Raw genomic sequence first — 14,697 nt, 5'->3', positions numbered from 1 at the left:
CTCAACATGTTCCCTCTAGGGTGATAGGAAGGAGTAACAAGCCCAGAGAACCATGGATGACCAGAGATATTCAGGATACGATGAGTAGGAAAAGAGAGGCTTTTAGCAGGTACAAGGGAAGCAAATCAGCGGAGGTATTAGTGGAGTACAGAAAGTGCAGGGTGGAGCTTAAGAAAGCAATTAGGAGAGCAAAGAGGGGTTATGAGAAAGCTCTGGCTGGTAAAAGTAGGGAAAATCCCAAGATATTCTATAAGTATATCAATGGGAAGAGGATAACCAGGGAAAGAGTAGGGCCCATAAGGGACCAAGGGGGCAATCTATGGGTGGAGCCAGAGGACATCGCTAGAGTGTTGAACGAATACTTCACATCCGTCTTCACCCAAGAGAATGAGGATGAAGGTATGGAACTTGGGGAGAGAGATGGTGAGGTTCTTGACCAAATTGGTATCGGGAGTGACAAGGTTTTGAAGGTGTCGGTAGGCTTAAAAGTGGACAAATCCCCAGGTCCGGATGATTTGTGTCCCAGACTGCTGAGGAAGGCAAGGGAGGAGATCGCAGGGGCTCTTACCCAAATTTTTAATTCCTCTCTGGCCACTGGGGAGGTGCCAGAGGACTGGAGAACAGCTAATGTGGTTCTGCTATTTAAGAGGATTTGTAGAGATAAGCCAGAGAACTACAGGCCAGTGAGTCTCATGTCAGTGGTAGGGAAACTATTGGAGAAAATTCTGAAGGAGAGAATCTATCTCCACTTGGAGAGGCAAGGTTTGAACAGGGATAGTCAGCATGGCTTTGTCAGAAGGAGGTCATGCCTAACAAATTAGATTGAATTTTTTGACGAGGTGATCAGGTGTGTGGATGAGGGTAGTGCAGTTGATGTAGTTTATATGGATTTCAGCAAAGCCTTTGACAAGGTCCCACATGGGAGACTTATAAAGAAGGCAAATGCACATGGGACACAGGGTAATTTGATAAGGTGGATTCAAAATTGGCTTAGTTGTAGGAGACAGAGGGTGATGACAGAAGGATGCTTTCTCCGGGACATAAAACGTTTCTCGGACTGCTGTTCCCGTCGCATTCTGAGATCCACACTCAGTGCCATGCGCCGCCATATGAACACACTCGACCTCTCCCTCCAGCAGCACCGCCGCACCCTTTTTCAAAGCTGCGCGTGCCCCCAGTTTCATTTTATTCTTCGCCTCATCCGTCCTCAACAAGAAACTTTTTCTCTTTCTCTCAAGTGCTAAGGAACGCAAGCTTCAACAACTCATCGACACCAACACCCATCTGGGACCCTCCACCCCTGCTTGTCCCTCCGTCCCCACCCCATCTTCCAATCCCAGCCCCAGCCGCGTATTCACTATACCCTCTGACCTTCCCCTCTCCGATGCTGAACGTTCAGTGCTCAGCAAAGGACTTAGTTTCATACCATTACGCCCTCATCTCAATGAATTTCGGGCTCGGCATGATGCTGAACTCTTCTTCCGCCGTCTTCGTCTCCATGCTCACTTCTTTGGGCAGGAGTCCTCTCCCCGTTCAACAGATCCTTTTACCCACCTCCAATATTCTCCCTCCACCTGGACCCCTCCCTCTGGATTCTTACCTTCTCTTGATCTTTTCATTGAGAACTATCGGCGTGACATCAGCCGTCTCAATTTCTCTGCTCCTCTCACCCATTCTAATCTGTCTCTCTCTGAACTTACTGCACTCTGTTCTCTCAGGTCCAACCCCAACATTGTCATCAAACCCGCTGACAAGAGTGGTACTGTTGTTGTCTGGCGCATTGACCTCTACCTCGCGGAGGCTGAGCTTCAACTCGCAGACACTTCCTCCTACCTCTCCCTGGACCATGACCCCACCACAGAACATCAAGCCATTGTTTCCAGGACTGTCACTGACCTCATCTCCTCTGGAGATCTTCCTCCCACAGCTTCCAACTTGATAGTCGCCCAACCTCGGACGGCCCGCTTCTACCTCCTACCCAAAATCCACAAACAGAACTGTCCTGGCAGACCGATCGTGTCAGCCTGTTCCTGCCCCACGGAACTCATTTATCGTTATCTTGACTCCCTTCTCTCTCCCCTTGTCCAGTCCCTTCCCACCTACATCCGTGATTCCTCTGACACCTTACGTCACATCAACAATTTCCAGTTCCCTGGCCCCAACCGCTTCCTCTTCACTATGGATGTCCAATCCCTCTACACCTCCATCCCCCACCAGGATGGTCTGAGGGCCCTTAACTTCTTCCTTGAACAGAGGCCCGAACAATCCCCATCCACCACTACTCTCCTCTGTCTGGCTGAGCTTGTTCTCACACTGAACAATTTCTCCTTTAACTTCTCTCACTTCCTCCAAATAAAAGGTGTGGCTATGGGTACCTGCATGGGCCCCAGCTATGCCTGTCTCTTTATGGGGTATGTGGAACATTCCTTGTTCCAGTCCTACTCCAGGCCCCTCCCACAACTCTTTCTCCGGTACATCGATGATTACTTCGGTGCTGCTTCATGCTCTCGTCGGGACCTGGAAAAATTTATTAATTTTGCTTCCAATCTCCACCCCTCCATCATTTTCACATGGTCCATCTCTGACACTTCTCTTCCCTTCCTTGACCTCTCTGTCTCAATTTCTGATGATAGACTGTCCACCAATATCCATTACAAGCCTACCGACTCCCACAGCTACCTCGACTACAGCTCCTCACACCCCGCTTCCTGTAAGGACTCCATCCCATTCTCTCAGTTCCTTCGCCTCCGTCGCATCTGTTCTGATGACGCTACCTTCAAAAACAGCTCCTCTGACATGTCCTCCTTCTTCCTTAACCGAGGTTTTCCACCCACGGTCGTTGACAGGGCCCTCAACCGTGTCCGGCCCATATCCCACGCATCCGCCCTCACGCCTTCTCCTCCTTCCCAGAAACATGATAGGGTCCCCCTTGTCCTCACTTATCACCCCACCAGCCTCCGCATTCAAAGGATCATCCTCCGCCATTTCCGCCAACTCCAGCATGATGCCACCACCAAACACATCTTCCCTTCACCCCACCTGGCGGCATTCCGTAGGGATCGTTCCCTCCGGGACACCCTGGTCCACTCCTCCATCACCCCCTACTCCTCAACCCCCACCTATGGCACCTCCCCATGCCCACGCAGAAGATGCAACACCTGCCCCTTCACTTCCTCTTTCCTCATCGTCCAAGGGCCCAAACACTCCTTTCAAGTGAAGCAGCATTTCACTTGCATTTCCCCTAACTTAGTCTACTGCATTTGTTGCTCCCAATGCGGTCTCCTCTACATTGGAGAGACCAAACGCAAACTGGGCGACCGCTTTGCAGAACACCTGCGGTCTGTCCGCAAGAAAGACCCAAACCTCCCTGTCGCTTGCCATTTTAACACTCCACCCTGTTCTCTTGCCCACATGTTTGTCCTTGGCTTGCTGCATTGTTCCAGTGAAGCCCAACGCAAACCGGAGGAACAGCACCTCATCTTCCGACTAGGCACTTTACAGCCTTCCGGGCTGAATATTGAATTCAACAACTTTAGATCTTAAACTCCCCCTTCCCCCATCCCCACCCTGTTTCTCCCCCCTCCCTTTTTTTTCAATAATTTATATAGATTCTTCTTTTCCCACCTATTTCCATTATTTTTAAATCTAAAACTAAAACTTTGTTAGTCTTTCCACCCCACCCCCATTAGAGCTGTACCTTGAGTATCCTGTCTTCCATTCTTAATTAGCACTTTTCTTAGATAATATCACCACCTTCAACACCTCTTTGATCCTTTTGTCTGTGACATCTTTTGATTATCTGCTCCTATCACTGCTTGCTTATCCCCACAATCACCCCACCCTCAACTTCTCTCTCCCCCCGCCCCCCACCTTAGACCAGCTTATATTTCACCTTTCTCCTAACTATACTCAGTTCTGTCGAAGGGTCATGAAGACTCGAAACGTTAACTGATTTCTTCTCCACCGATGCTGCCAGACCTGCTGAGTTTTTCCAGGTAATTCTGTTTTTGTTTAGGATGCTTTAGTGACTAGAAGCCAGTGTCCAGTGGCGTACCACAGGGATCTGTGCTCGGTCCCCCATTATTTGTCATTTATATAAACGACATAGATGATTATGTGGGGTGTAGGATTAGTAAGTTTGCGGATGACACAAAGATTGGCCGGGTGGTTAACAGTAAGGTTGAGTGTCTTAAGCTACAGGAAGATATAGACGGGATGGTCAAATGGGCAGATAAGTGGCAGATGGAATTTAACCCTGAAAAGTGTGAGGTGATACACTTTTGAAGGAGTAATTTGACAAGGACGTATTCAATGAATGGCATGACACTAGGAAGTTTTGAGGAGCAAAGAGACCTTGGTGCGTGTGCCCATAGATCTCTGAAGGCGGAGGGGCATGTCCGTGGGGTGGTGAAAAAGGCATATTGTACATTTACCTTTATCAATCGAGACATAGATTACAAAAGTAGGGAGATCATGTTGGAGTTGCATAGAACCTTGGTGAGGCCACAGCTGGAGTACTGTGTGCAGTTCTGGTCACTACATTATAGGAAGGATGTGATTGCACTGGAGGGGGTGCAGAGGAGATTCACCAGGATGTTGCCTGGGATGAAACATTTAAGTTATAAAGAGAGGTTGAATAGACTTGGGTTGTTTTCATTGGAGCAGAGAAGACTGAGGGGTGACCTGATCGAGGTGTACAAGATTATGAGGGGCATGGACAGGGTTGATAGGGAGCAACTGTTTCCCTTAGTTGAAGGGTCAGTCACCAGGGGACATAAGTTCAAGGTGAGGGGCAGGAGGTTTAGTGGGGATGTGAGGAAAAACATTTTTACCCAGAGGGGTTGACGGTCTGGAATGCGCTGCATGGGAGAGTGGTGGAGGCGGGTTGCCTCAATTCCTTTAAAAAGTACCTGGATGAGCACTTGGCACGTCATAACATTCAAGTCTATGGGCCAAGTGCTGATAAATGGGATTAAGTAGGTATGTCAGGTGTTTCTCATATGTCAGTGCAGACTCGATGGGCCGAAGGGCCTCTTCTGCACTCTTGTGATTCTGAGAAGTTGCATGATTTTTACTTTGCCATCTCTCTATTTGGTTTGTAAAACTGTAACTATAAACTTGTTTACCCATACCAATTGGAAGCTGATATCCCTTCACTGACTCATTTTTATGCTTATTGCTCTCCATTGTAGATAAAAGCAAAATACTGCGGACGCTGGAAATCTGAAACAAAAACAAAAATTGCTGGAAAAACTCAGCAGGTCTGACAGCACCTGTGGAAAGGAAGACAGAGTTAACGTTTCGAGTCCGTCTGACTCTTCATCAGAATTAAAGAGGAATAAGAAATGTAGTGAAATATAAGCTGTTTAAGGGGGGTGGGACAGGTGGAGCTGGATAGAGGGCGTGATAGGTGGAGGCAAAGGAGAGATTGCTCAAGATGTCATAAACAAAAGGTCAAAGGGGTGTTGGCGGTGGTGATATTAGCTAAAAGATGTGCTAATGGTGGCATTAAGGTTGGGAAGCAGGATGAGCAAGTGACAGATAGCCCTAGTGGGGGTGGGGTGAGTGAAAGGGATCGAAATAGGCTATAAGGTGGAGATAAAACAAAGGATGGAAATAAATTTTTAAAATAATAATGGAAATAGGTTGGAAAAGAAAAATATATATGTAAAAAATATATAATAATTATTAGAAAAAAGGGGATAAAAACACCACCAAACACATCTTCCCTTCACCCCCCGGCGGCATTCCGTAGGGACTGTTCCCTCCGGGACACCCTGGTCCACTCCTCCATCACCCCCTACACCTCAACCCCCTCCCACGGCACCTTCTCATGCAACTGCAGAAGGTGCAACACCTGCCCCTATACTTCCCCCCTCCTCACCGTCCAAGGACCCAAACACTCCTTTCAAGTGAAGCAGCACTTCACTTGCACTTCCCTCAATTTAGCTTACTGTATTCGCTGCTCCCAATGCGGTTTCCTCTACATTGGAGAGACCAAACGCAGACTGGGTGACCGCTTTGCGGAACACCTTGGGTCTGTCCAGAAGCATGACCCAGACCTTCCTGTCGCTTGCTATTTCAACACACTGCCCAGCTCTCATGCCCACATGTCTGTCCTTGGCCTGCTGCAGTGTTCCAGTGAAGCTCAACACAAACTGGAGGAACAGCACCTCATCTTCCGATTAGGCACTTTACAGACTTCCGGACACAACATTGAGTTCAACAACTTCAAATCATGAACTCTCTCCTCCATCCTCACCCCCTTTTTGATCCCCTTTTTTCTAATAATTTTTATACATTTTTTATACATATATTTTTCTTTTCCCACCCATTTCCATTATTATTTTAAAAATTTATTTCCATCCTTTGTTTTATCTCCACCTTTTAGCCTATTTCGATCCCTTCCCCCCCACCCCACCCCGACTAGGGCCATCTGTCACTTGCTCATCCTGTTTTCTACCCTTAATGCCACCATTAGCACATCCTTTAGCTATATCACTACTGCCAACACCCTTTTGTCCTTTGTTTATGACATCGTTGGCAATCTCTCCTTTGTCTCCACCTATCACGCCCTCTATCCAGCTCCACCTGTCCCACCCCCCTTAAACAGCTTATATTTCACTACATTTCTTATCCCTCTTTAGTTCTGATGAAGAGTCATACGGACTCGAAACGTTAACTCTGTCTTCCTTTCCACAGATGCTGTCAGACCTGCTGAGTTTTTCCAGCAATTTTTGTTTTTGTTTCAGATTTCCAGCGTCCGCAGTATTTTGCTTTTATCTACAATGGAGAGCAATGATAGAGTCACAAAAGAAAGTGAGAGGGAAATGGAGAGTGACACTGGAAGAAACAATTTCTTCAATGGGAAGTCACATCGCCAAATTTTGACCCTGTGACTCTATGACTCTAAATTTTGAAGAACAGGTCAAACATTCATCTCAAACAAATGCACAAAAATCCTGATTAACCAGCTTGTAACTAATCTTGTAATTTGATAGGAGCTTGCTGTGTCCAAAATGACTGCTGTGTTTATCCACTGGAGAACCGTTTCTGCACTCAGTCATTTGCTATACGTGAAGCGTTGAGAAATTTTTCTGAAAGAAATGATAAGGTATTCTTGCTGCCTGACAGGTGCAGTGAAACCATCCTTGCATTTTCAGCTGTGGTCCCTCAGTTCAAGGTGAACCTGGCAGACCCTGCAACACAGATACTGGGCAATGATAGCAGGCGGCCAATGACTCTTAATCTCACCAGTGTGGCTCCTGTTCTTCTTCTGTTTTCTCCCTCCCTGATTTTCACCTCCTCTCCTCCAACTCTTGCTTAGACACAGTATGGCGGAGGAAGGTATCCCCCTCCACTACCTTGCACAATTAACATTGCTCCCAGGCAGGCTGTTTGAGGGTAATGGGCAATGCAGACAGACCTGATTCTGTCCCCATTGTAACTGTATAGAAGTTCAGAACTGCTTGCTCCCAGCTGGTCGCGTATCATGGTATGGCAAATAGTTGGTTGCAGATAAATGCGCAATGACACAATGTTAGTTGGGGTCTATGGAGCAGGTGACCCAGATAGAGTAGTGTCTCTCCAGCCAGTATTTCCATGCGTGTAGAATGCAGATCGCTCTCCAAACATGTTCTTCAATTTTAGATACTTTTGGCTTGATTTTAACTCTGTAGGTAGATGGGTTTTGAATGAGTTAAAATATCACTCTTTAGTTCTGAAGGGACAAGAAAGGGTAAAGGTGTCAGCCATGGACCAGTTTTGGCACTCGTGTCTGTGATTTGGAAGGCCATGTGCTCCATTCTTATTGCACCTGGACTGACTCTTTAGTGTGGTGTTGGGGGACATCTACAATGCCATTGGTACAACCTTTAGGATAGGACATTGAGACAAAGGCCCTGTCTGTCTCCTTGGGTGGTTATGGTAGATCCCAAGGCACTATTTTGAAGGAGAGCAGGCTGATATTTTTCTCTCAACTAACATCACCGTGATAAGTTGCCTGGTCATTGTGACATTGCTGTTTGTGAGGGCTTCCCTTTTGCACGTTGGCTGTTACATCTCCTCCATTGCAATGGCAACTGCACTTCATTGGCTGTGGAACATTTTGGGAAGTCTTGAGATTGAGGTACTGTCTTTTGGATGAGATGTTAACCCAAGACCCTGGGTGGAATTTTCCGTGCCCACTGGTGTCAGATGGGCGTGAGCGGACAATATGGCAGTAAGGCCAAACATTGGTTTCATGGCATTAGAAAACCTGTTTGCAATCGTCTGCTCTGCCCATCAATGGTGGACCGCACTTCCTGCTGCCGCACGTTGAGAAATTCATGTTGTTATAAGCCCAGCTCGCCGGAATCATCCTCCCACGTTGGATCCGACCAACATGTTTGACAATAGCATTTATAAGGTGTGCGCCTGGTGAGCTGCATTTCGAGGGGACCTAGGAGGTGAGTGCACAGCAACATTGTGCAGCGCTCGCAAGGGTCACCTGTTGGATCTCGAAGTTCAGGGGCCGTGCATTGAGGCAAGGGCACAGCCAAGTCCCATTTTCCTGGCTAGCTGACAGTGTAGTGCTGGGGCAAGGGCTGCACTGCGGTTGAGGGGGGTTGGGTGGTGGTGCAGGGGCTGCACTGCAGTTGATGGTAGTGTACGAGCATGTGCGGAGGGGTGGGAGGGAGGAAAGTGGCCACACATTAAGGAACCCTTGTATAAAGTGACCATTTCTCCGCAGCTGAGACAGTTCAGACCACGTTGAGTCGGGTCTCTAGCTTATCTGCCCACTCTCAAGCAACACAGAGGCGTGCAAGTGCCACCAAATGCCCCAGAGCTTTTCATCCCTCAGGTACAGGCTGCAAACTAATAAGCGTTTTAGTGGACTGCAGAACCGTTGTATGACTATGTATGTTGTACAATCTCCTTGCCAAAGCTTGCCATGGAGCAGCCACTGGTAGAGGCACTCACAGCCCCTTGCAATGTCTTTATTAAGGTATGGATCAGTCTCCCCCTTGGTTCAAGCTAATAGTGCAGCCTTGCAGTGCAGGTTAGGAGAATGCCTGTGCCTGAACTGAGAGCACGGCATGCAGTCCAGGGGGCAAAGCTGCCACCAATCAGTTAGGTGGAGTGGGGTGGAGGTGGGTGAGGTTTCGGGCAGCCATGCAGTGCACTTCAAAGGTGCTGGGAGCACACTGAGAGAATGAGGGAACTCTGTGCCGCCAGCCCAGGACATTCTGGCAGCATTGATAAGCCCCAGCGAGGTGCAGGCATGACTGACGGGACCAGTGACAATGAAGGCACACCATAAATGTACTGGGAAGGTTGCACAGCACACAGGAAAGAGACCCTGGGCTGAGACACCTGCCTTTATCTTATGCAGGGACCAAGGTTTCACATCTGAGTGACACGAACACTGCTCATCAGAACAAAGAGCCATGGGCAAGGAGACATTCTTGGGAGTTTATTAACAAAGTGAACATTATGTACATGTGATTAACACCTGTACCCAGGCTGTGCAACTGCATCTTCTTAACCTCCCTAATCCTGCCGCTATGTCTTGGTGCTCCCCGGCCATCCACAGTGGAGATGGAGGTAGCCTGCTGACTGCATCTGTGATGACCTTGACAGGCATCCCCTGGAGGGCCAAGACCTGGAGGGCCCCGGCCTGCTCTCGAGGTCCTGCTGTGTGGCAATGGCACCCCCCTCGGCCTGTGGAGCTGGAGCTGCTGAGGTCACAGGAAGAGGGGAGTCGGATGGGCCAGACACTCCTGGAATCACCTGGATGGATGGCCCCGGAGGGTACACCTGCTGATCTCCTCCCTTTGGCTGCCTGAGGACCCCTGGCTGACTCTTTGAGGAGAAGGGGAAGCTAGAGTGATATCAAGCTGCCCCGCACCCCTCTCGTGTTGACACTGGAGGCCAACTCTGGCATCAGCAATGGAGTTCAGCCCGGGCAGCAGTGCAGGACTGATGTCCTGGGCCACGGTTTCCATGGCAACCGCCATCCTGCCAGTTGACCTCTGTGCATTAGCATACCAGCACTACCACCTCAGACTGAAGGTGGACGGACTCCTCCATCATGCCTTGCAATCTGAGGAGTGTGGCGGACATCACTTCCTGCTGTTCCTGCACTTGCCTTTCCAGCTCCAGCAACTGTGACATGAGCGAGGCTCGTCATCTGACTCGGGCTCAGCAGATTTCTGGTCTCCAGCAGTCCACTGATTGCTGGAAAACTGGGAAAAGTCCCTGCCGCTGCCTGCTGTGGATCAGAAAGTGCGATGTGCTCACCAGATTGTGATCTTGGGCTATTCTAAAGCTAGGTCCCACTGAGGTGTGTGTCTCTGCGCTGGTGGAGGGTGTGGGTGAGCGCTGTGATGGGTCTTCAATGAGGGTTTCAGTGGATTCCTCTTCTGAGATGTCTCTGGGGCTTGAATCGAGGACCTGGGCCATGGACTGTGTCGGCTGTTTGGCAGATGTGCCTGCGAAAGCAAGGAGAGATAATTAGTGCCTGGCAGGGGACTGCGGAACAGGGGAAGTGACTAACCAGCAGGGTTGGCTGATGGATGTTACACTGCCGGATCCTCACTTGGTTCAGCGCCATCGACCTCACCGTCAGCGCAGGAACGGCCCAGATCTTCGCTGGATGACTCTTTTCAAATTCTATTAAGACACTGATTTCAGGCATTCCTCCACCGGTCTGCGACATCTCTGCCCTGCACGAATAGAGATGGAGAAAGTGCAAGCAGGATGCCTGCCAGGCCAGAAAAGTATGCCAGGCCTGTGTGGGCGGTGAATGGTGCCATAGGCGGGATGAGGACAATGAGGGTGTGTATGAAGAACGAATGGTGATGCCCTTTGAACTGGCAGTGAGTGAGGTCCCTGTGGATGTGTGATGGGTTTGTGAATGTGAATTGTGAATGATGAGAAGAGTGACTTACCCTGGCGGAATGGAGGAGATCATTCATCTCTTTCGGCACTAGGTGGCTGTCCTCTTTTGCAGGGTGTTGGCACTGACCACCGCTGCCACCACTTCACAATCTGGATTGATGATGTTGCTGCCACTATTGCAGCCAGAGCAAGGGTAGAGGACATCACGGTGGGCCTCTACGGCGCCCAAATGGTATTTCAGGGACGAGTCACTGACTTGGGGGTGCTGCAGTCTTCTTGCCTGTCTTCTGTCCAGCAGTCCTGGGCTGGAAGCTGAGAGGTGGTTGCACTTTAAATATGGCGCCCAGCATGAGGAAGTGGCAAGGTGAAGGCATGGCAGGCGAATCGGAGGCTGCCTGACAGTGAAACGGCATGTTTCCTGGGAATGCATGATTAATGAGGCAGGATTGGGATGATACGGCGTGAATAGCCGCCATTGCGGCCGGCGGGTGAAACGTTTTTTCCGCCTGCTAGAGCACTTAGTGCAAATCTGGGATGATTCCACCCCCCTGACTGCCTGAAAGTGTGTTAATATCTGCAGGAAGTCTCCAGTTATTGTGGTGGAGCTGATTACTGGTGGTTGGCCTGGTTAAGAGGAGCTGGTGGTTGGCGGTTGGCCTGGTTACGAGGAGCTGGTGGTTGGCGGTTGGCCTGGTTACGAGGAGCTGGTGGCTGGCGGTTGGCCTGGTTACGAGGAGCTGGTGGTTGGCGGTTGGCCTGGTTACGAGGAGCTGGTGGCTGGCGGTTGGCCTGGTTACGAGGAGCTGGTGGCTGCCGGTTGGCCTGGTTACGAGGAGCTGGTGGCTGCCAGTTGGCCTGGTTACGAGGAGCTGGTGGCTGCCGGTTGGCCTGGTTACGAGGAGCTGGTGGCTGGCGGTTGGCCTGGTTACGAGGAGCTGGTGGCTGGCGGTTGACCTGGTTACTCTGGGGTTTGTTTGAGTGTTATTTCTTGTGTCCCTCCGTGCAGCAGATTTTACATTTTCCGTTCCTAAGCTACAGCTATAAATAGGAAGTTGCAATTTGTCTAAAGGATGCTCGCTCCACCTGAAGTGAGAGATGCAGTTACAGTGTATGGTGGGAGGAGATGGCTCACTGTCGGTATAGTGAGTGAATTCACAAGAACATAAGGGAGAAAGGATTAGAAGGGTATGCTGATAGGGTGATGAGTTCCAATATAGTGGGAAGAGTTTCATGTGGAGCTTAAATGATTTTTAAAAATTAATTTACGCGATGTGGGCATCACTGGCTGGGCCAGCATTTATTGTCCATCCCTAGCTGCCCTTGTGAAGGTGGTGGTGAGCTGCCTTCTTGAACCGCTGCAGTCCATGTGGTGTAGGTACACCCACAGTACTGTTAGGAAGGGAGTTCCAGGATTTTGACCCAGCAACAGTGAAGGAACGGCGATATATTTCCAAGTCAGGTGAGTGGCTTTGAGGGGAACTTCCAGGTTGTGGTGTTCCCACATATCTGCTGCCCTTGTCCTTCTAGATGGTAGCAGTTATGGGTTTGGAAGGTGCTGTCTAAGGAGCCTTGGTGAGTTTCTGCAGCGCATCTTGTAGACGGTACACACTGCTGCCACTGTGTATCAGTGGTTGAGGGAGTGAATGTTTGTGGAAGTGCGGGCTGCTTTGTCCTAGATGGTGTCAAGCTTCTTGAGTGTTGTTGGAGCTGCACTCATCCAGGCAAGAGGGTATTCCATCACACTACTGACTTGTGCTTTGTAGATGGTGGACAGGCTTTGGGAAGTGAGGAGGTAAGTTACTCACTGCAGGATTCCCAGCCTCTGACCTGCTCTTTAGCCACAGTATTTATATGGCCCAGCTCAGTTTCTGGCCGATGGTAATCCCCAGTATGTTGATAGTGAGGGATTCAGCGATGGTAATGCCATTGAATGTCAAGGAGTGATGGTTAGATTCTCTCTTGTTGGAGATGGATACCAGCTGAATCAAATGGCCTGTTTCTGTGCTGTAATTTCTGTGTATTACTGGGGGCAAAAAACACAAGACAACTGCTATAAAGGCCAGAACCTTGATGTTAATATGAGAAGATAGCAGAAATAGTCAACAGTTGACTAAAATATTCCAAATGCTTGTGCCCTTTAATCAGTTAGTGCCATAGTTACATCTATTTCATGTGGGAGCCCTTTTAAAAACTATGCCTTTTAATACCCAAGTATTAGGATAAAACACGTCCTTTTCCCCCCAAATGAATATTTAAACATAGAACCCGCCTACTTGAGGTGGATACAAAACCATGGAGAATCTGTCTGAACTTTAGAATTGAGCTGCAATCAAATTATTATTTTTTCCATTGCGCTAAGTGTTGTGAATTCTGTTTATCAAACAGCCAAGAAAACCTGTGCAGTGACGGAATTTACCTGTGACAGTGGTGACTGCATCATGGAGACCTGGCGTTGTGATGGTGAAGAGGAGTGTACGGATGGATCAGATGAAGCAGCTGCACTGTGCAGTGAGTAACCATAGTTGGAAAGAGGATATCCTGAAAGGTCTTTGAGGTAAACTGGGAAGGTCCTGTATCAAAGCACTGAACTATTCAGTGGAGGCAGAGAACCTATATTAGAGGGACATTTACTTTTCTGATTTGCCCCATAGTCCTAAATGTTATTGAGTTAAATGTATACCTCCTCCTTTAATACTTTAGAACTGTTGACTAGAGGCAGCCTGTGGGGAGTTATTTTGTGTAGGATTCCCTCTCGTAACATCCTTAAATTCCAGACACTGATGTTATGAATGGGGCATGAGCTTGTGAGCCGCTTGGTGCATGAAGGGAGGTATGAATTATTCTGAATTTTTGTTTTTATTTCAGAGTTCTAATCCGTCATGCATATAAATGAATAAAATTCAAGTGAATAACGATAGTTAACAGCAATGGTGTCTATAGCTGGATAGCCATATACATTGACAATTAATTTTGGAGTTTATATGGATTAAGCAAATAAGCTAAGCATCAACTGGCCAACTTGAAAACTCTTCCCCTTCCCCCATTCTCACTTACCCACACCGTCCTTTGACCTGCTGAAGCACAAGTTAGTATCCATGTCACGCCGATGCTGCCAGACCTGCTGAGTTTTTCCAGGTATTTCTGTTTTTGTTTTGGATTTCCAGCATCCGCGGTTTTTTGTTTTTATATTTTTATTTTTATCCATGTCACAATGTGGCCCGGAGTCAAATTTTGTCAGATATTTCCCCTATGAAGTGCCTTGTGATGTTTCACTACACGATGTGCTGTATAAATGTAAGTTGGTGGTATAGTGCTGGGATGTCACCATCACTGTTCAATGTGCCCTACCCAAAGGGCATTCCTCACTTGCTATATAGAACTATGAATGTCAACTGTGGATGTATCAGAATTGGAATCATTCCCGCCCTTGTCCAGTGTTCATATGCATGCAGTGTCCTGCAGTGGTTACTGGACAGTGATCAGGAGTATGAAGCCTAGCTGTGTTTATTCTTTCTCTATATACTAAATGTGAAGCCCCAATGCTGCTCTGGAATCCGCTACCTCTGTACAGACCAGGGATCAAAGCTGGGACTTTCCTGGTCATTATGACTCAGTTCTACATCTAGCTGTGTGATTTTGACAACACTATTGAGGGGAACCAACCATGTTGATCTTAGGTACAGGAGTAGGCAATTTAGCCTTTTGAGCCTGTTCCAACATTCATTGAGATCACAGCTGATCTGCAGCCTAACACCCCCTCATTTACTCCATATCCCTTAATATGTCTGGTTAACAAAATCTATTAATCTCAGATTT

General features: G+C 48.4%; 1 protein-coding gene across 3 annotated transcripts in view; it reads left to right on the top strand.

Moving 5' to 3' along the window:
• Positions 1-14,697, top strand: part of lrp8 (low density lipoprotein receptor-related protein 8, apolipoprotein e receptor) — a 115,395-nt gene that overhangs the window by 65,719 nt on the left and 34,979 nt on the right. For all 3 annotated transcript variants that reach the window (XM_078561612.1, XM_078561611.1, XM_078561613.1), the window contains one exon: positions 13,267-13,389. In XM_078561612.1, coding sequence (XP_078417738.1) covers positions 13,267-13,389 — 123 coding nt within the window. The remainder of the gene's footprint in view (positions 1-13,266; positions 13,390-14,697) is intronic.

This window comes from Cetorhinus maximus, chromosome 17 (assembly GCF_964194155.1).
Source record: "Cetorhinus maximus chromosome 17, sCetMax3.hap1.1, whole genome shotgun sequence".
Classification (NCBI taxonomy): domain Eukaryota; kingdom Metazoa; phylum Chordata; class Chondrichthyes; order Lamniformes; family Cetorhinidae; genus Cetorhinus; species Cetorhinus maximus.
The sequence above is the reverse complement of the archived record's forward strand: the minus strand, read 5'-3'. Positions and strand labels throughout refer to the sequence as shown.